Source organism: Saccopteryx bilineata, chromosome 7 (assembly GCF_036850765.1).
Source record: "Saccopteryx bilineata isolate mSacBil1 chromosome 7, mSacBil1_pri_phased_curated, whole genome shotgun sequence".
Lineage (NCBI taxonomy): Eukaryota > Metazoa > Chordata > Mammalia > Chiroptera > Emballonuridae > Saccopteryx > Saccopteryx bilineata.
The window spans coordinates 39,348,589-39,371,198 of record NC_089496.1 but is presented as its reverse complement, the minus strand read 5'-3'; the positions used below and the strand labels follow the sequence as shown (position 1 = coordinate 39,371,198).

The 22,610-nt window shown below is 39.8% G+C and overlaps 1 protein-coding gene and 1 non-coding gene across 8 annotated transcripts in view; one reads left to right on the top strand and one right to left on the bottom strand.

Annotated features, from left to right (window-relative positions):
- MACC1 (MET transcriptional regulator MACC1) overlaps positions 1-22,610 on the top strand; it is a 234,791-nt gene that overhangs the window by 163,211 nt on the left and 48,970 nt on the right. For 5 of the 7 annotated variants that reach the window (XM_066239785.1, XM_066239788.1, XM_066239784.1 and 2 more), the window contains exons 2-4: positions 8,533-8,655; positions 10,853-12,894; positions 16,346-16,534. In XM_066239785.1, coding sequence (XP_066095882.1) covers positions 8,533-8,655; positions 10,853-12,894; positions 16,346-16,534 — 2,354 coding nt within the window. Of the gene's footprint in view, positions 1-1,907; positions 1,955-4,832; positions 4,859-8,532; positions 8,656-10,852; positions 12,895-16,345; positions 16,535-22,610 lie in introns of those variants that run through there. The other 2 variants (XM_066239789.1, XM_066239787.1) reach the window with 2 other exon arrangements.
- Positions 9,389-9,464, bottom strand: TRNAV-AAC (transfer RNA valine (anticodon AAC)). Its single transcript has one exon. It is a non-coding gene; the product is annotated as a tRNA-Val (tRNA).

The following is a 22,610-nucleotide window of genomic DNA, read 5'->3' as shown; positions in this document are numbered from 1 at the left end:
GTAATTATGATTTGGGGACTCTCTGTCATCAGACTCTCCTGGGAATTTTGATAAAAATAATGATATCTGGGTGGCACATCCTGGACATCTGCATTTTTTTTTTTAAAGTTCTGTAGTTGATTTTGATGCAGAAGATTAGTTAAGAACCATTATTTTACACTAAACTCCTTAGGGCAACCAGTTAGAAGGCCGGCAGCGAGACCATCACAAAATTCTGGAAAAGCAGTCCAGGAGGTCCCGACGTGGCACCAGGTTGTGTTGTGGGCACAAGTCTGAGCCTCCTGTACGTTTCTCCAGCTGAACACAGGAACCCACCAGCGCCCACCGAGCAGTGCGAGTTTCAGCAGAAGGACACACCGCTCCAACTTGAATATTGCACTGGCTTTAAATGGGAAGAGTGATGGAGAGGAAGAGAAAGGATGGGCTCCTTCTGGAAAGTTCCTTTGGGCCACTAAGTGAGGCGGTTCAATTTTTCAGACTGATTTAAGAAAATAAAAAGGACAGTGATAGCTGGTTTTATTTATTCCATTCTGGATGGTTTCCTTTGTATTTAATTTACTGTATTTATTAGAAGTTAACACCTGAAGTAGAATGGCAAAATGTAATTTCAACATTAAAATTAGTCATTTCTGTACGATTCAGATATGGTTCTTCATAATGGTTCTAAATATTTCAAAAATTTGTTCAAATAGAAGGAATTTACATTGAATATTTTCCATCCTCAATGTGGTACCGTGTATTTCTACCCTACTGTGTGTAATTATAGTAACCGATTAGCTTGGCTTTCCCTGGACTGAGAGATTTTACAGTTTCAATATGTAAAACTCAATACCTCTTACTAATCAGAGTAATTTTTTTTTTTGCACTAAGTAAACACTATGAATATTTCTGAAGATTGTATGGGAAAAGTAGATGGTTGGATTGACAAGATCTACCGCTTTGTGTTCCACTGAGAATTTTCTGCTTCGTTAACCTTACTCACCATCTCCCTCTGAGATGGCAATCACTCGCGGTCCGAACCTCCAGGAAAAGTTTTGTCTCTCTCAGTTTTCTTCTTCAGACTTCTTTTGCACTCCATTAATACTTGTTACTGCCTCCCAATAAGTGACATTTTAAAGACTTAATTATCTCTCAGAAAGGAAATGAACTTCCAGTTCCCAGTTTCCAGAACAGTGAAGCTTTACTACAAAGAAAATTTCCTTCTTTAGCTACATTCTATCCGTATATACATACATAACTGCACCTTTCTTCCTATCTGAATAGCTACATCTATATGTGGACACATGTTAGTATTTTTCAAGTTTGTGCTTTCATAAACAGTTCATACTATGCATACAATTCTGTTTACAGAATTGACCAAAAAGAAAAGAAAAACCACTGTGATTCCGTGAAACACTAAAAATTAGATGTGGTAAATTGTTTAGAATTTATGGGAAACTTCTGCTTTACACATCGGATGATGTGGCACTGTGTGTGTTCCTTTCTTTAATCTTATCGGTTCCCTGGAATGTTTCCCTTGTGCTCTTTCTCACAATTATTAGCGCATGAACGCTCTGTTCTCAACAGCGACTTAACATTCATGTTTACCCTCTGTCAAGAAGGTAAATTTGCCAGATGATATATAAATGACTCATTCACACCAGTGTTCTCAGTTCAGACCAAGGAAGACTGTGGCTGTGCATACAAAATATTTGTCAGCATGTTTTCATCTCTTGGCAAAGAATATTGGGAATCTTATAATTAATTCTATCCCTGTAGCAGTGGGGCAAATGTCGGCTGAATCAAGTTAGGTTTTATTTGCGAAAGAAATGACAGAACCCAATAATACGGTAATTTTTCAATTATCCTCTTTAGAGAGTTGAAAAGAACATTATCAAGTAGAACAATCAATGAAGCTAAAATGGCAATTCAAATTCCACAGTGATTTTTTCTGCTTTTTCTTTTACAATATTCCGTAAGTATCATTGTCAGTAGCCACTCATTACTCTTGCTTAAACAGACAGAGTTGGCACAGATGTGGAAAAGAAAATAGAAACCTGCTGTTTTAAGCAGTTATTTGGTGTAAGTTGGGGACTTATGGTATTTAATTTAATCTTTACAACATTTTTTTTAAAAGACAGCTTTCTTGAGATGTAATTCACATTCTATTACAACTATTTAAAGTCGATATTTATTTTATGCTCTATTGATGAGAAAAGTGATGCTCAAACCAGTGAATTTGTTTGTAAGCTTTGCTTTGAGCCCATATCTGTCTAATTTCAAAGCCTGCATTCTTGCTACAGCGCCTCGAGGCCTCTGCTGTCAGGAGCCCAGCACCCTTTCTGTCAGGATTAATGCAAACAGCTGCTAAAATGTCTTGAAAAGAGTGTCTTGTTTGGTAGGAGGTATGATTCGAGGGGAACGTGAGGCCGGGGACCTCTTTATTTCACCCTCAGTAAGTTAAATATTTTATTATTTGTGCTTCAAGGTCCTAAAATCTAAGGGATTATTCCATGTCACATGAAATAGCATCAGACTTTTAAAAGATTGTATATTTTACTCTTACAGAATTTGTGGAATGGGTAAAACCAGTTATTCTTTTTTTTTTTTTTTTTTTTTTGTATTTTTGTATTTTTCTGAAGCTGGAAACGGGGAGAGACAGTCAGACAGACTCCCGCATGCGCCCGACCAGGATCCACCCGGCACGCCCACCAGGGGCGATGCTCTGCCCACCAGGGGGCGATGCTCTGCCCCTCCGGGGCGTCACTCTGTTGCGACCAGAGCGCCTGGGGCAGAGGCCAAGGAGCCATCCCCAGCGCCCGGGCCATCTTTGCTCCAATGGAGCCTTGGCTGTGGGAGGGGAAGAGAGAGACAGAGAGGAAGGAGGGGGTGGGGGTGGAGAAGCAAATGGGCGCTTCTCCTATGTGCCCTGGCTGGGAATCGAACCCAGGTCCCCCGCATGCCAGGCGGACGCTCTACTGCTGAGCCAACCGGCCAGGGCTAAAACCAGTTATTCTTGTACCCACCTTCTTACGGAGCTCAGATAAGGAATTGACAGTTTGATTTCTGAACCCGCTTCCTAGGACAATCCATTTAACCTCTCTGCAGCTCGCTTTTATCCTCTGTAAAATGAACATTCTTCTTTTTTATAATGGTACTTTTCTCTTTTCTTCATGATCACTTCTATTGGCAGTCATTTCTCATGGGTCTGAAGGCTAAGGGTTTCCAACCTGGTGAACCACGACTGGCTACATAATGTGCAATGCTCAGTGCAAAATGAAAACATGGGACTTGTTCAAAATGTATAAAATATTTCAAGATGGCAACAAAGGGCATTACACCAAGCATAAGGCCTTTCTGAAAATGGGACCCTGTGTGACTGCACAGGTCACATCTCCATGTGTTGGGCACTTCTGTGTACTTGGTGAAGATCTCCTGGGATCAAGAATGATCCCTGATGCTCTCTGGCAACAAGGCCAGGGCATAATCCCAAATCTTACTTCCTTCGGAAAGGAAGGTCTGACCCGTGGGGAGGAAACGTGATGTTGGGTTCAAACGTTTGTTCTCTAGAGCAGTGGTCCCCAACCCCCAGGCCGCGGACCGGTACTGGTCCGTGGGCCATTTGGTACCGGTCCGCAGAGAAAGAATAAATAACTTACATTATTTCTGTTTTATTTATATTTAAGTCTGAACGATGTTTTGTTTTTAAAAAGTAGCAGATTCCCTCTGTTACATTCGTCTAAGACTCACTCTTGACGCTTGTCTCAGTCACGTGATACATTTATCCGTCCCACCCTAAAGGCCGGTTCAGGAAAAAATTTTCTGACATTAAACCGGTCTGTGGCCCAAAAAAGGTTGGGGACCACTGCTCTAGAATCTGGTATCTTTAACTTGAAACATTGGCTGTGCTGCTTAACACCTATATAATCTTGGGCAGATAAATCCCTTAAACCTAGCTGGAAAATACTGTGAACCTACCGATGGCTAAAAATAGCAATTTTCACTATATAACGATGACCATAAATATAATGACAATTTTCACAAAAGAACACATTTAAAAGGAGTAATTCTTTCAAATGGTATTGCTTCTTTGGTTACTATTTTATAAACTCACCTTACCCCTCCCAGCAAAATGACAGATCTTTTGCTAAATTGTACAGTTAGTAAATGTTCTCAGTTACTTCAGGCCTCGTTTAAACAGCAAACGAAAAGAAGAGCAAAACTTGATTCATCGTTTTTCAAGGAAATAAAATAATGAATCACGTAGAATCAGGAAAAGTGTATTGTTAAAGGCAAATTGACAAGAATGTGTCCCCAACTAAGTGGGTAGTAGACTATCTTTTCCCACTTACTTAATCCAACAAAGACTGACTCATGCTTCTTCAGACAAAGTTTTAAAGACTCCTGTTTAGGAAAGCACTCGCCACTGAGCATGAAGTTGAACTGGAAGAAAACACAGGGAAATGATAGCTGGGGCTGGCTATTTGCACCTGTGTAAACAAGCCTGCCTTCCACAGGTCAGCATCACGGGCCTTCCAGCCAAGGGCTTTTCTCTTATACTGCCTCTCCCCGTATCCATAGAAAGAAAGAAAGAAAAAATGAAGTCCCGTGAGGAATGTATGTGTGTGTTTGTGTGTATGTGCGCATAAAATTACTGGGAGGAGAGGGTTTGTTGGGGGATACTGGGAGCAGCCAGAGAATAGGGGGGAATCCATTTATCCAGGGAGATAAATTAACATGGTGGTTTTCGGAATGCAGTTCTGAAACGTGCCTCCCGGAACCATGGCATTCACTTGGTTTCTTCGCTCCAAATGCAAATTCTTGGGTGCAAGATCAGAAACACTGGAGCCGGTCCAGCAGTGTTTGATCAAGCCTCCAGGTGATTTGATTACAGCTGAGATTTAGAACCACTGGCTTAAAGGACAATGAAGATCTGCTTGGGTGACGGAAGAACAGGGCTACCCTGTAAAGAATTTTAGCTAATCCCCCACTTGGACCTTTGTTTCTGAGATGTTAGGATTCTCTATTCCTGGATCTTATGTAGGTAAGAACTTCTAACTGCACTTGATTGGGTTATAACTATTTTATTTTTACACTAAGAGTTGTTCCCCTCAAAGGAATCTTGGGTATAAATTGTTTCTTTCTGCTCTTCTCTTCACAAGAGGTTAGAGTTGAGGTATATCCATCTAAATTGGCTTTCAACTTAAAATGTACTTTATCTTTTTGGAAGATACATTTTCATCTAAAAAAAATTTATTTTATTTTGATTTGCTTAGTTTTGTTGAAAGATATGAACTTAGTTTTCCTATCGCAAAGTTTTGACTACCTGTGGCCACTAACTTTTGGATTTGGACATTATACTTGGTAAACTTAACCACAGCATTTTGAAGACGTGCCAGGAAACTTGAGGTTTCAGTGAAAATTGCATGTTGCATCATTCAGCTTTGTGCCCATCCTTCCAGCTAGCAAAGGAAAAAGAACTGCTATTGCACCATTTGATGTTTTAAAGTATGGCACCTTATGAAATATTTTTTGCATTTGTTTATTCATCATATTTGGAAAATACGCCTTTCCCCCTCCTTTTCTTTCCTTACTTTACTTGTTCTTTATATCAGAAAAAGCTTTTTATTATTACTTTTTTAAATGAGATAAACCTCTTTGAAATAAAATGTCAAGAATTGGAAAGAAGATTATGACAAAAAAGAAGAGTCAGCTGTGCCCTGGCGGGTTGGCTTAGTGGTAGGGCATCAGCCCGGCATGTGGATGTCCCGGGTTCGATTCCAGTCTGGGCACACAGGAGAGGTGCCCACCTGCCTCTCGCCCCTCCTCCCTTTCTCTTTCTCTCTCTCTCTCTCTCTCTCTCTCTTCCCCTGCCACAGCCATGGTTTCATTTGAGCAAGTTGGCCCAGGCTGCTGAGGATGGCTCCATGGCCTCAGGTGCTAAAAATAGCTTGGTTACCAAGCAACGGAGCAGTGGCCCCAAATGGGCAGAATATTGCCCTATAGGGGGCTTGCCGGGTGGATCCCAGTTGGGCACATGTGGGATTCTATCTGTCTGCTTTCCTGCCTCTCACTTAATAAAAGAAGGAGGGGGGAGGAGGAGGGGGAAACAAGAGGGGGAGAAGGAGGAGGGGGGAGGAGGAGAGGGAGGAGGAAGAGGAGGAGGAGGAGGAGGAAGAAGAATAAGAAGAAGAGGAAGAAGGAGAAGAAGAAAGAATCATTTGCAAGATGTGCGGTTAACACAGGAGTTAAGTGTGACTGGGAATTTGAACTAGAACCTGGGATAATCTCAGAATATACTTTTGGGAACCTCGAGTCTGAGAAAGGGTTTACAGCAGTGGTCCCCAACCTTTTTTGGGCCACGGACCTGTTTAATGTCAGAAAATACTATTTTCACGGACCGGCCTTTAGGATGGGACGGATAAATGTATCATGTGACCAGGACAAGCGTCAAAGAGTGAGTCTTAGATGGATGTAACAGAGGGAATCTGGTCATTTTTTAAAAATAAAACATCGTTCAGACTTAAATATAAATAAAACGGAAATAATGTAAATTATTTATTTTTTCTTAGCGGACCGGTTCAGGTCCACAGCCTGGGGGTTGGGGACCACTGGTTTACAGTATCCTGAGTTATCGCTCTATGAGGTAGCTGTAATGTGTATGAGTAATTATTTCTGAGTCAATCATTCATCAGCTATTTGACCTTGTAGTTTACTTATGTCTCATTGCTGCTATTCATTTTTGTACTCTGTTCAATCTGATTTAAAATAACTTTTTAGCAGGATACAAAAGTAATATACAGAAATTTGTTGCATTTCTGTACACTAATAATGAATAACCAGAAGAAGACATTAAGAAAACAATCCTATTTACAATTGCATCAAACAGAATAAAAAACCTAGGCTAAGTCTCATCCATGGGATACCTACATTTAGTACATTTTGATGCTTTTAGCTATAATTCATCTGTGTTCATAGTTACATAATTACATTGAATTAAAGCACAATTTATTTAGCCATTCATATGACAAAGAATATTTTGGTTGATTTGGCTTTTTTGTTAATATAATATAATGAACATTTATGTATGTGTCTTCTGATGAACGTATGCAAGGTTTTACTAGAACAAATAACTAGGATTGGAATTGCTGAGTACTAAGCATCTTCCTAGAAAAGTCGGATTGATTTCTACGTGATTATGCTTATTCATACTTCCTCTATGGGTGTATAGGATTTGTCCTTTGCTCAGCAACTTCGCCAATAATTGGTGCTGCCAGATTTTAATGTTTTTGCACATTTGACTTTGGTAATTGTATCTCATGTGGCTTCATTTAGCCTTTCCCTTATTACCAATAATTAGAGCATATTTTAAAATATGGGGCTCACTTGTGTTTATTTTTTGTGAGGAATGATTGTTCAGGTCCTCCCCTCCCCCAAGTTTTTTATGTTTTTATTTTGCCTTGTGATTTGTAGAAATCTTTGATATATTTTGGAATTCTGTCTTTTTTTCTTTTTTTAGTCATATGTAATGGATATATCTTCTCCTAGTTTTTGCCTGGTGAGGGTGAGTTTGGTTCTGGGGTTATTTTGTGTCCTTTAGTCTACTTCTGTTCGACTTTGTGTTGTCTTACTCAGCATTGATTTATAATAAATGCTGGTACCTGCTGGTGTACATTACTCTTGTGATCTTCTTCTGGATTATCTTGAATATTATTAGCCCCTTTTCTTTTTGGTGTGATTTATTTTCTTTTCAAAATTTTAAATTAAATTTATTGGGGTAACATTGGTTTAATAAGATCATATAGACTTCACGTATACATTTCTATGATACATGATCTGTATATTGCATTGTGTACCCACTGCCCCAAATCAAATCATTTTCTGTCACCATATATTTGGACCTCTTTACACTTCACTGCCCTCCCACCACCCTCTGGTAACCACCATATTGTTGACTGTACCAATGGGATTCAGTTTTATATCCCACATATGAGTGAAATCATACTGTTCTTTGCTTTGTATGAACGGCTTCTTTTGCTTAGTACAATAGGCTCAAGGTTAATATATATATTTTAAAATAGCTTAAGAACTATGAACACACATATTATATATATGTGTGTGATATATATATATGTCATTTGTTATTTATACATAACATGTTGTAATTTTTCTTGGAATTGAATTGAAGGTATAGAAGGATTTGTGAGAAAGAATTCTAGCTTTGTGACTTTTAGTTTCCCAATCACCTAATAGGGAATGTCTATTTATTGAAATTTCACTTACTATTCTTTTTATAACCTTTGGGATTTTATTATTACTTTATTGTATGATTACAAATGCACTTCTAGGTTTTCTTATTTGTATTAATCCAGGATCTGAATAATTTTCAATGGAGTGCTATACATATTTCATCCAGCATCCTACCAGAAGAGGGCCTATGAAGAGTATTTTTATATGCACTTTTCTATTTAAATATGTGTGATTACCTTGAGCTTGGTTTTCTGACACCCTGTCTGTGCACACAAACATGTTAGTGTATTTTTCACTTTGTAGGTGGAAAAATGATAACCAGTGAAAGAGCCCATTTTTGGTCAGGAGGAATTTCACGAAGTAGGTCCGAAGGAAATTTGATTGACATGGAAACCCGAAAATCCTCAAAAAATTGCAATATCACAGGTATGGATCTGTAGTATTTTTTTTTCTCCATCACCAGCAAATTTGTGGATCTACCTCTGAAAAATGCTAAGAGATTAAAAGAATATAAAATTCAAATGGTATCATAGAAATATTTACACTATCATTAAAAAGGTGAGCAAAATAGCGGAGCCAACAGACCGTAATACATACCAGGAGGAGGCAACACTCACTGAAGGAGCGGTACATGCAGTGAATAGTTAATGAATTTGGGGGGTGAAGACGTCTCTGGATGTTGGAGTGGGCTACGAAATCTTTATGGAGCATTGAAGAAATTGATCCTTAGAGAAAAAGTGGTTTCAGGAATTAGATGGAACTCGTTTGATGAAATTATGGAAATAGGAGAAATACAACTTTTCAAAATGCATTTCCAATTTTTTTTTTTTTCATTTTTCTGAAGCTGGAAACGGGGAGAGACAGTCAGACAGACTCCCACATGCGCCCGACCGGGATCCACCCGGCACGCCCACTAGGGGCGATGCTCTGCCCACCAGGGGGCGACGCTCTGCCCACCAGGGGGAGATAATTTGCCCATCCTGGGCATCGCCATGTTGCGACCAGAGCCACTCTAGCGCCTGAGGCAGAGGCCACAGAGCCATCCCCAGCGCCCGGGCCATCTTTGCTCCAATGGAGCCTTGGCTGCGGGAGGGGAAGAGAGAGACAGAGAGGAAAGCGCGGCGGAGGGGTGGAGAAGCAAATTGGCGCTTCTCCTGTGTGCCCTGGCCGGGAATCGAACCTGGGTCCTCCGCACGTTAGGCCGACGCTCTACCGCTGAGCCAACCGGCCAGGGCCGCATTTCCAATTTTTAATATATGCCACTTAAAACTTGTTTCAATTAAGATAATAGTTGTAGGTATAGCAAACACAGAAAAGTCTGACAGTTTGCTTGAATTCATTTTTCTCTGTTGGCTGCCTTTTTGGCTTTTGGTTTTCTGTAAAGCAGGACCAGCTTCACAAAGTGCCCCCAATCACTGCCAGTATTTATTGAGAAATGACCAAGCAGGAGGAGCTCTCAGCATAAAAAAGACACCTGTACGTGTGAGATATGTAGAAGTTCCTTACAGCCGATGTGCGACTATTTTAATGTGTTGCTGATTCTTAAAATACTTTTCAGAGTAATAACATGTCTCCATTTCAGAGTGGTAAACCCGTTCTTTGTCATTTTAAACTTGAAAAAGCTCAATGAACTCCTGCGAGTAGTAATTCTGATGTTTACTGTATATGAAAAAAATTTAATGTTATTAACATTTACTAATACAAAGTTATCAGGAAATAATCTGAAAAGTGCATAATTGTCTATCTGGCCTATTATTTAAATTTTATTTATTTATTTATTCTTTTCCAAGTGAGAGGAGGGGAGATAGACAGACTCCTCCATGCATCCCGACCAAGATCCACCCGGCAACCCGCTGTCTGGTGCGGATGCTCTGACCATCTGGGACCATGCTCATAAACGGAGCTGTTTTTGGCACCCGAGGCAGAGGCTCCACAGAGCCATCCTCAATGACTGGGCTAATGCAGTCAAACCAATCGAGCTATGGCCACAGGAGGGAAAGAGGAGGGAAGAGGTGAGGGTTGGAAAAGCAGATGGTCACTTCTCCTGTGTGCCCTGACTGGAAATTGAACCCGGGACAACCACATGCTGGGCTGATGCTCTATTACTGAGCCAACTGGCCAGGGCCAAAAAATTATTTTAGTTATTAACAGATGTATTTGATATTTTTCACATATTGAATATTATCAGAAAAAATTAAATGAATAACCTTGATATAGTGAGACCAGCTATTCAGTGTTTATAAAAAATCTGGATAATTGAATGAATTACTCTGTTCAGAGGTTTTCTTTTGTAAAAATTAAACACAAAACTATAAGGCACAAGTATATATAGTTTGCGTCTTTTTGAAGGAAATGTGTTAAATTAATTATCTAAGTTGTTAAATATTTATTTACCTATAAATCATTAATATGATTAGATGACATATGGTAAAATAAACTGATAGAATGAATTCCTTTCCTCACAGCAGGAAAATTTGACCAAATTTAACTTTAATATATACTAGAGATCAAAAAGCAAAATAAAAAATCTTAAATTTTTAAGCTGTAATTAAAATAATAATCTTGGCTGTATTTCACAATGACACTCACCTTTGTTTTGCTTTGTTTTTGTTTAAATAACAAGAGTGTCCAGACCCAGGGCTGCTTCTCAATTTGCCAGATGTTTTCCCACGTCATGGCAATAATGTCTCCAAAGCTACAAATCCATTCTGGAATGAACTGTCTGCTTCGAACCCATTTTTGGATGACATAACTCAGCTAAGAAATAACCAGAAGAAAGCTAATATTTCCATCTTGAAGGAGGATCCTTTTCTTTTTTTTAGAGAAATAGAAACTGGAAATTCTCTCGATTCCTCTGGTGATGAACTTGATGTGCATCAGTTGCTTAGGCAGTCTTCCTCAAGGAAGTCAGCGAGATCTAAAAGTGTTTCAGAACTTTTGGACATTATAGACGACACAGCGCATGCCCATCAGAATACACGTGACTCTAGCCAGATCCTAGAACAAGATCTAGAATGGCTTCAAAATGATCGAGAGGCTTATAAAATGGCTTGGTTAAGTCAACGGCAGCTTGCCCGCTCCTGCCTGGATTTGAATACACTTCAACAGAGTCTTGGGTGGGCGCAAACACAATTTGCTGAGACTGTGATAGTCTGTAAATTAAACCACCAAGGAGGATCAGTACAGTTGCCTGAATCGGATATTACTGTTCATGTGCCCCAAGGTCACGTGGCTGTGGGGGAATTCCAGGAGGTATCTCTAAGGGTTTTTCTTGATCCTCCACAAATGCTTAATCATGATCTTTCATGCACTGTGAGCCCGCTGTTGGAAATCATGTTAGGCAACCTGAACACAATGGAAGCCATTTTGCTGGAGATGAAAATCGGTGCTGAAGTGAGAAAGGATCCTTTCAGCCAGGTCATGACGGAAGTGGTGTGTTTACACAGCCTGAGTAAAGAAGGCCCTTTCAAAGTGTTAAGCAACTGCTACATTTATAAAGACACCATCCAGGTCAAGCTAATAGAGCTGAGTCAGGTGATGTACCTAGTGCTCGCTGCACAGGCGAAAGCCACTCCGTCACCGGCTGCCACCATTTGGGATTATATCCACAAAACCACCTCGATTGGCATTTATGGCCCCAAATATATTCATCCCAGTTTCACGGCTGTTTTCACAGTTTGTGGACACAGTTATATGCCAAGGAAGCTTACAATCTCTGATATTAAGAAGGGTGGAAAGAGCAAATCTCCTGTTGTGTTTCAGCTCTGGGGGAAGCATTCGTTCTTACTTGACAAGCCACAAGATTTAAGTATTTCTGTGTTTTCATGTGATCCAGATTTTGAAGTTAAGGTACAAGGAGAAAGAAAAGAAATTAAACAAAAGCAGTTGCAAGCAAGTCAAGTGGTTCATCAACAATTTTTATTTTCTTTAGTTGACTCCAGAGAAATGCACTTGTTTGTTTTCCGAGTTCAGCTGGAGCCTCCTGATGGTGGACCAGTTGCACAGTTCTTCATCACTACACCTGATCAAGCCCCAAACCTAAAAAGACAGTCAGTTCTGCCAAGTGATTTGCAGAAGGAGAAGATAATGAAGTCTACTCCTTTATTACCCATGGTGCATGTTAAATATCCCACATTTCAAGACAAAAAATTGAACTTTACCAATTATGGAGTAACTCTGAAGGCAGTGATAAGACAAAACAAGATCGACTATTTACTTGAATATTTCAAAGGGGACACAATCGCTCTTCTTGGAGAAGGTAAGGTAAAAGCCATTGGGCAGTCCAAAGTGAAAGAATGGTATGTGGGTGTCCTGAGAGGGAAGATTGGACTTGTACGTTGCAAAAATGTCAAGGTGATTGCAAAGGAACAAGTAATGTCTGTGTCAGAGAGAATCTTCACAACCAGGCACCTTCTTGAACAAATTGCTCTGCCCTTTAAAAAACTGACTTATATCTACTCAGTTGTATTGACCTTGGTGTCAGAAAAAGTTTATGATTGGAAAGTTCTAGCTGATGTCCTGGGTTACTCACATCTGGCTCCAGAAGATTTTGGTCAAATACAAGCAGACAAAGAATCAGAAAAGGTTTCTTACATTTTAAAGAAGTTGAAGGAAGATTGCCATGCCGACAGGACTACCAGACGGTTTCTCTATGAACTTGTTGTGGTGAGTATTGCCTGATCACAGTAATTTATTTACCATAGAACATTTTATTAACCAAACCTATGAAAAAAGAAGCGAAAAATTTCTCAGCGGTCTCAGATAAATTGAAGTCACTCGACAGCAAACACACAGCTTTTCCTGCAAGACCATATAATTAGTTTCTTAGACTCAGTTGTGATTTTCCCAGAAACTAGGCCTTTGAGGATCATCTTTTAAAGGAAGATTCAAGTTTCTGTTTGTGCTACAGCATAACAGTTAAGAGATTATCTTCCTCTCTCAAATATTTGGATAGCTCTTAAAATATCAGAGAAATTCCAATAATATGAATAAGAGCAAACTAAAATAACTAACTTGGCCTTTGCTATAGGTTCTACTCTTTAGTGGGTTTTTTTTTTAATAACATATAATCAATGTCCTTTACTTTAGTAATTTAACATTCCCTTCTGTACACAATTTATTATAACCCCAAAACAATGTCGCTTATTCTTTCTTAAGCCTCATGTTTTAATAGAACTCACAGGATCATTTTTTTAAAAGATAACATTACCCCAGTGCAAGGCTCAGTGGAAAGAGCTAAAGAAGATGAAGAACTGTTTTGCCTTTAAAGTAGAAATTTAGTATTTCATAAAAGTAAAATAAAAATCAAGAGCATATTTCCCAAATTTCTAAAATGTGAATGTATGAATAATAACAATAATAATAATGGAGGCTAACATTCCCCTAAGGTTCTTTATGTGTTTGGCACAGGGCTGACCATCTACCCCACTATCTAGTTTACCCATGTTAATAGCTATGTGGGTAAGTGTAGCTCGTCTTCATCTTACGCATAGAGGAGACTGAGTCTTGGGAGGTTGGGTTCCTCAGTTGGTTAGTATCAGAGATGAGATTTGAAATCTTTTTGGTTCCAGAGCCGTGCTTAAAACCACGATGCTTCTGAATGAAGGTGTATGTGTGTACAAATGTTTCAGTCCGTGTGTTGTTGTGGGTGTAGTCAATACCACTATCACTGTGCAAGGTTGGCGTCCTATAGGACAGTGGTCCTCAACCTTTTTTGGGCCACGGACCGGTTTAATGTCAGAAAATATTTTCACGGACCGGCCTTTTGGGTGGGACGGATAAATGTATTATGTGACTGAGACAAGTGTCAAGAGTGAGTCTTAGACGGATGTAACAGAGGGAATCTGGTCATTTTTAAAAAATAAAACATCATTTAGACTTAAATATAAATAAAACAGAAATAATGTAAGTTATTTATTCTTCCTCTGTGGACCGGTACCAAATGGCCCATGGACCGGTACCGGTCTGTGGTCCGGGGGTTGGGGATCACTGCTATAGGAGGTGAGTGGTTCGTGTAGGTGAGGCAGGTTTACATAGAGGAGCAAAGTGTTAACTAAGGTGCGAAACGAGAGAAATTTGGGGGGAGGAATGTATTCAGTGACATGAACAATAATTTATATAATAAAGAAAGAAGTATATGTAAAACATTTCTTCTTCCATTGCTTTAATGATTCTGCAGTGATACTGTGAGGGGTTGAGTTTTTAAAGCCCCCCCCCCCCCACAGTTGTTAAGTGGACAGTTTTATGATGGTGTGCTGCATTGTTGTTTAATCTGGGCTGTTGACAGTCAGTGGTGGATCTACGTTGTCAAAACTGCGCATGTATTTTGCAGTCGTTCATGACCTCACATAGCTCGTGTTCAGCATGGACTCATGAAGGTTTGACTTAAAAATTGCTTTGTTGACCTTAGTGACTAAAAATAATATTGGCTTAATGGTCTGAAAGTTGCATCCTGATCAGACCTGCACATGTGTTAGTGTGTGATCACCGAGAAGCTTTGGTGACTGACTAGACAGTGCTGGCGGAGAGCTTATTAAGGGAGTATTAATAGTTCTCAAAAACTCACCGTGTGCCCCCTGGAGGCTTCAGGATTTCTGAATGGAAGGGCTGAGGTCGCTTAGCTGACCAGAGGCTCATGGAGCATGGGGTGTGGAGGCCACCGCTTGATACTTTATTTGCATAGTAAGCGTACATTTTTCTTGGATCGTGTCCTAATTTGGGGTAGCTGGGATGGAGCTGATAAACACTGTGGGTTCTAAACCCCTTAGTCATCTGCAGACAGTGAGACCGACTGTCCTTCTACGCTGGCAACTTCACACTCCACAAAGTACTTCAACATCTGATTTAACTTCCATAATGATTATAGGGAACTAGATGGGGTGTTATTAACACTGTATGCATTTGAAAAATCATTAAACAGAGATATGTTGTGATATGTGAAGCTAAACTTTAAACTCGGGTTTTGTAATTCTAACTGCAGATTTTTTTCCCCTTAAAACAAGGCACTGGGATAGGCATTGCTAATCCCCCTCCACTGTTTACTAACAGAACCTCAGGGGCCTGCTGGCTCAGTACTACCTCTTCCTGAGGTCAGAACTCCTCACTAGAAATTTATGGATCAATATATAGTCTGTGTACAAAGCCCATGGGTAGCCCTTCGGATGGTTCCATGGGAATGGACTTGAACAGTTGCCATACATACTTGGTCATTCGTTTTTACTTATTGTTTCATAATGACAGATAAAGCTCTTAAGTGCCATTACGTGGTGAAGTGCTACCAAGCATTATTTGCTTATTTGGATAGAGAAGAGCTATTGATAGATTTAATCTCACATTTTAAAGATATATTCCAGGCAAGAGAGAAAACTCGTGGACTTGTTTGAAACATGTGGTGATGGACAAAGCTCAGACGCCTAATCGAGGAGGAAAGAGTGGAATGCTTTTCCCCTTTGCATTGTAGAAGGCTGTGTTCTCCCCTTAGTATGTGTGGTTTCTATTAGGCTCATTATACTGGTGGTGAAGGCAGAGAGTTAATTTTTTTAAAGTCATGATTATCAAGAGCTTTGTTCAAAGTTGAAGGAGTGTCTCATTTTTATGCAATGGCATGATTCTGGGAAGTTCTAAATCACATTTTGATGAAAAATAGAATAATGTTTACCAGCACAGAATGATGTTTACCAGCAAAAACGGAATAATGTTTTAACAATGTCCTCTGGTAGGAAAAGGAATTATTTTCCGAAGAGCAAATTAACATCCCTGGGTTGATAAATGGTAGACTGCTAGAGCCTCAGGGTGTCTTGAGAAGTGTCTAGTTCAACGCCTTCTTTTTGTAATTAAAGATAATAAGAAACATATTAGTTAAGTGGTTTACCCAACACCCTATAATTAGTCACTGAGGTAGGCCTAAATCTTCCCTCATTTTGGTCCAGTTGTGTGCACTGTACTTTGCTGGTTGGATTTGCTTAAAAGTAAATCAACTCTGTAAATTTTTGGAAACTCAAATACAGGCGTAGTGAAAACGAGGATGCCCGTTTCTAGAATATGTAATAAAAATGGAATTTCTAGGAAGAAGCCCCAATTAGTTGCTTTCAGTCATGACGTGGAATTCTTGCCGCAGGCGCTGCTGCAGATGGACTGCCAGGGGCTCGTGGCGCACATCGTCCAGGAGTCCGCCCTTCTGACTTCGGCGGTCAAGCTGGGGAAGGGCTGGCGGGAACTCGCGCCGAAGCTGGCGCGGCTCACGAAGCGCCAGATGGAGGCCTATGAAGTTCCTCACCGAGGAAAAGCGGGACGGGTTGCTGTCGAGGTAATACTTCTCTGTTTGTCTCATTCAGTAGCAAAAAATTGCAGACCAAGTAAACCAAATGGAATCAAGCCTGAACCACTTAACATAGATTCCTGGGGAGTGCAGATCCACTAACTGAAGTCACTACCCCGATAATCACGTATATTATCAGAAACGTACACATATCACTCTTTAATGGCCTTTAAAATATGTATCTAGAACCTTTCGAATATATGGATGTTTCTCCTGTTGGCTTGCATATTAATATGGCCTTTGATAAAAAATGAATTAACCAAATTGCATAGCTAAAGAGTTGGTAGATGGCCTGACCTGTGGTGGCGCAGTGGATAAAACACCGACCTGGAACGCTGAAGTTGCCAGTTTGAAACCTTGCACTTGTCTGGTCAAGGCACATATATGGGAGTTGATGCTTCCTGACCCTCCTCCAGGAGGGTCTCTCTGTCTCTCTCTGTCTCTGTCTCCTCTCTAAAACGAATAAAATAAATAAATAAATAAAATGCTTAAAAAAAAAAAAGAGTTGGTAGGCAGGGCTAGAAGAACACGATGCAGAGAACACATAACTTTGAAGGGTGGAGACGGGACCCAGTCAGGGCAAGGGAAAATTATATAATAAGTATTTGTTAGCCTTAGGCATAGACTTAGTCATTTGTAGCAAATAATATTTGATGACAATAAGCATTAAGTAACAGGATGGTAATGAGAAACAGATTTCTAAGGGCTTCATTGTCTCTGAAAATTTTGCATACAATAAGAACTATTGTATGCAGATAAAAACAGAATGACAGCACATAGAACATATTAAATATTTACCTTGCAAATATTAAATTAAGTACAATTTAATTTGTATTAATATTAAAACAAATGTATACTGTTGGACATAAGTTAGATATATAGTTTCTCTATTTACCATAAAAAATGGCCATTTTTGTGATTTAAATAAAAGTATTCCAGTGATGAGCATATATAAAATGCCCTCTACTTTTCTCTTATATGAGTGTAAACATTTTTGAGATATTTCGGTTAAGGAAAGATTTTTCTCTCTGATTGGGTAATGACTTTGTAGAAGGCAGAAGCTATGTTCTCTGCTTCAATTTTGGTCACAGAATTGGAAATTAATTCAGCAGGAGAAAATTTTCTTACATTGAAGCAACTATTACAGCTGGATGTGCAGGACAAAACCTTTCCATGCAGGGACAAACAAGATCAAGTCAAGTCAGTCAAATCCCAGTAAACGCAGCGGAAGTCTCAGCAGGCTGGCTTCCGGGTATCTAGAGCCTCACTCTCCAGTAAGATTCCTTTAAACAAGGCTTTATAGCCAAGAGCAGCCAGAGGCTGAGGCCATATTTCCTCCTCATAGACTGCATTTAACTATGTTCCCTCGGAAGTGCATCACAACCTACAAATCGCTTTTTACGGAATGAGCTAAAAGATTAAAAATTTATGAGAAAGAAAAAAATAACAATATTATTGAGGGACTTGCTGGTTTGGTGATTCAGTTAACTGACTAAAAAGTTGTCTGAGATACCATCACCCATCTATTCACACAGACAAATCTAGAACACTGATAATACCACATGCTACTGAGGATGTGGAGCAAGAGGAATCTTCATTCACTGCTGAGGGGAATACAGAATGGTACAGTCACTTTGGAAGGGACTTTGACTGTTTCTTACAAATGACTTATTGGTATTTACCTAAAGAATTGAGAACTTAGTTCTCCACAAGACCCTGCACAGGAATGTTTCTAGCAACTTTATTTATAATTACCAAAATTTGGAAGCCACCAAAATGCCTTCAGTAGGTGAATGGATAAATGAACTTAGGTGCACCCAGACAATGGAATGTTATTCAGTGCTAAGAAGAAACAAGTTATCAGTCCATGAAAAGACATTGAGGAACCTGCAATACATATTATGAAGCAAAATAAGCCAAGCTGAAAAGGCTATGGACTTCCTGTGCGATTCCGAATGTATACATATATGATAACATTCTGGAAAAGGCAGACCTACGGAAACAGCATAAAGATCGGTGGTTGCCAGGGAGGGATTGAGAAGGAAGGACAAACAGGAAGAGCACAGAGGGTTTTAGAGCAGTGACGCTATAATGATGGATAAATGTCACTATGTATTTGTCCAAACCCATGGAATGTACGCCACGTAGAGTAAACCCTAGTGTAAACTGTAACTTTGGGTGATTATGCTGTGTTCATGTAGACTCCTCAGTTATAACAAATATATCATCCTGGTGAAGGGTGTTGATCATAGGAGGCTATGCATATGAGGGTTGAGCGTGCCACATCTGCAATTAAACGTAATCAGAAACATGTTAGCTAAGGGGGTAGATGGGAGATCTCTATATCTTCCTCTCAGTTTTTCTGTGAATGTAAAATGTCTCTAAAATTTTTTTTAGTTGTCTAGTTGAGATGAGAGCAGGACTTTTTTTCTTTATAAGTCTCTGTTTTTAAAAAGTTTTGTGAGAGTTATTTATCAAAGTGTTACTTATTCTCTCAGCCTTATTAAGTATCTGATTTCTCTCTAATTACGGTTGTTTATGGTTTGTCTTTCCCAAATCTTGATGGAGGCCAGACAGCCTACTTTTCCATTATTTACTTTCTGCACAGCCCACACCACAAATGCCCAAGTCTGTGCAGGAGCTAACAAATACTCAGAAGCAGAAAGGAAAGTCCCTAGGTGTCTTCTAGGGCTGATGTTTACCTTACTGTGATTAATATTAAGAGTCATCATTCTGATCCACATTATTAAATTTCTAAATATAATCCATTATATTGGCCTAAAGCCATCCCAGATAATCTGTGGGAATCTTTACCTGTTAGGCAACTTAAACTGAATAGTAAATGTAGGCTAATTTCCATCCCTCTGAATAAAAAATATATAGCTGTATAATTTTTTCTCTTGGGAAGGAGACGATTCCTGAATATGATCAATTTACAAGTCAAATGATTGATTTTTTTTTTGTATTTTTTTCTGAAGTGAGAAGTGGGGAGGCAGACAGACAGACTCCTGCATCCACCCGGCAAGCACACCTGGGAACAATGCTCTGCCCATCTGGGGTGTTGCTCCATTGTAAGCTGAGACATTCTAGCACCTGAGGCGGAGGCCATGGAGCCATTCTCAGTGCCTGGGCCAACTTTGCTTCAGTGGAGCCTTACCTGCGGGAGGGGAAGAGAGAGACAGAGAAAGGAGATGGGGAAGGGTAGAGAAGCAGATGGGCACTTCTCCTGTGTGCCCTGGCTGGGAATCGAACCCAGGACTTCCACATGCCAGGCTGACACTCTACCACTGAGCCAACCAGTCAGGGCTCAAATGGTTGATTTCAAAACATAGAATGTTAGTTGTGGGTAGAGGGTGCAGAGGAAGGGAACTGGATAATGGCAGGGAAGGTAACGAGGTCTCCCAGTTCCAGTGCTGCTTGGACTTCATGTATCTCCTACCTCGGAAGGCTCACCTTCCAGAAACTTCCTTCTTTGACTACCAGTGCCTGCAATTGGGCTTTTCTGGTCCACTTTCCTTTCTATTCAACTCCACTCTTTCCCTTTGTTCTGTTTGTATTGTCTCAAACATTTACCTGGCACTTACTCTGTGCCGGCCATTGTTCCAGTAATGCTTCAAAATTAACTCAGTCCTTTCAACAAAAACTTGTGGGCCAGGCAGTAATATTACTGAAAACGTAGGGAGGCTAACTGACGTGCTTGCACATACATAGCTAGAAAGTCACGGCACAGGTTGGGTCCCTGTGCTTTGCGCTTTGTCCACCCATTCCAAACCCAGTGTGCCAGGTGAGAGGCAGAGCTGGTGGCTGTGGTTAGGATGGGGCTTTAAGCATCTCAGTTTACTCTTTCCTCCTTTTTCCAAGTTACACTACTACGAAAATTTGCCGCAACATCTTCATCAGGTATCAAACTAGTTAAGGACTGGGGATTATTAATAATATATATCTGTCAGATTTTTGTTGAATATTTTGGCCAGTTCTTATTCTTTTATAAGATGAAGAAAAAAAAAAAAGCCTCTCTCTGGAGACTCCTGCGAACGTCACTTTTTAAAATAACCATCTCCTTAAATTAAATTGAAGAAACGTTGCACAATTTTTCTAATGACACTGCAATTCCTACGTAAAAACAAAACTATAAAACTTGAAATATGACTATGTTTTGCAGAGTATCTTTTTAGAAAAAAAAACACATGCTCTATACCAAGATGTTTAATTGTTGCCAAGGTTGCCACGTGAAAGTTAGTAAAAATTGAAGTTTTACTGAAGATATTTAGATGTTTAAACAAAATAGGAATCAATAAAATATTTTTTAAAATAGCCCATTTAAATAAAAACAGTTGGATTTTACAAGGGGTGATGCTGGGATTTCAAGGCTAAGATAGTCATAGGCCCTTTGAGGATTGTATATAGATGACAAGAATTCCCCTGGCCACCCTTGCCCGTCGACTGCCTGCCTAATGATAGAGATAGGCTTTTTCCATCTTATCCTGTATGGACACTCATTCACTAAGGACACTATTGGCTCACTTTCCCCTGTAAGAAGCCTTTTTACCAATGTTCACCTCAACCACAGGCACCAATCAGTAAACCTGTTGAGGCTGGTTTCTTATCTGACCTGCCAGAACGGGCCACCCTTCCTATAGAAGCCCAACAAAGTCAATATTTTTAATTGCAATATATTTTTTCATTCTCAGAAACCACTGACCTATAGGGAGTTAGAACTGGCAAGGAATGTTTATGTCATTTTGTAGTCAACACTGAAAACAGTGAGGCTTTAAGTCTGTTTTATCTTCTAGCAACACCTGCCCTTCCTCATTTTTGACCACCTGCTGTAGTGTTCAGAGCACTTTATTCAAAGTCTAGACAAAAACATGGGTGAGTAGGTCATCTTCAACAGCTAATTTTATTAATTGTTTACTACGTAGATGAGAATTCTGTATGGAGTTCTTCCCCCTTGGTTAGTATTTTTTCCTCTGTACTTGCTCTCGGTGTTCATCCATACTTAACACACTTTCCGGGACTTCAGTTCTCAGTGCTGGAGTGTTAGGAGCTCCAAAAAAATCTACAAACAGAATGACAAATCTAATTTTTTTCTCTCTAAAAATTTTACTTGGTCTAGGTCTAGGAATTAGGTTTAACTGTTAATACAATAAATTGTTTTATTTTAAAGAAGTATATGCTTAGATGCTAAAGAAAAGTGAAAATAACTTAACAATAGATTGATAATTGTTGTGCACTTTATTGAGTGTGAACTGTCAGCTAATCATGTGATCATTTTCTTTATACAATATCTCATTTATTTCAACAACCTTTACAAGGAAGTCTTTATATCATCTGCTTTTTACAGGAATACAAACTAAGAGCGAATGAATTCATAGAAGTTATTCAGAGTAACATGGTTATTAAATGACAGAATTAGGATTCGGATTCGGGTATTTCATGCGCAGTCCTTTCCACTGTGCCCTACGATGAGAAGTCTTTTCAGAATGAACTAAATGGGTCAAGATCAAGGTTGGGAGCAACCATCAGGAGACAGAGCCTAGTCCTGAAGGATGGGAAGCATTTGGATCATTGGACAGGACCAGGAGGGGATTTCAGTGCTCTCGGATGCCAGAGAGCACGAAAGAGAATATGTGCACTAGAGCAGCGGTCCCCAACCTCCGGGCTGCAGACCGGTACCAGTCCGTGGGCCATTTGGTACCAGTCTGCAGAGAAAGAATAAATAACTTACATTTATTTCCATTTTATTTATATTTAAGTCTGAATGATGTTTTATTTTTTAAAAATGACCAGATTCCCTCTGTTACATCTAAGACTCACTCTTGACGCTTATCTTGGTCACGTGATAGGTTTATCCGTCCCACCCTAAAGGCCGGTCCGTGAAAATATTTTCTGACATTAAACCTGTCCGTGGCGCAAAAAAGGTTGGGGACCACTGCACTAGAGGGTAGAGATTGTCTTAAGAATCACTGGGACATGTGGTAAGATACACATTTTTTGAGGTTGAGGGAGGGAGGAGCCTCTAATCCAGGTGTCCCCAAACTACGGCCTGCGGGCCACATGCGGC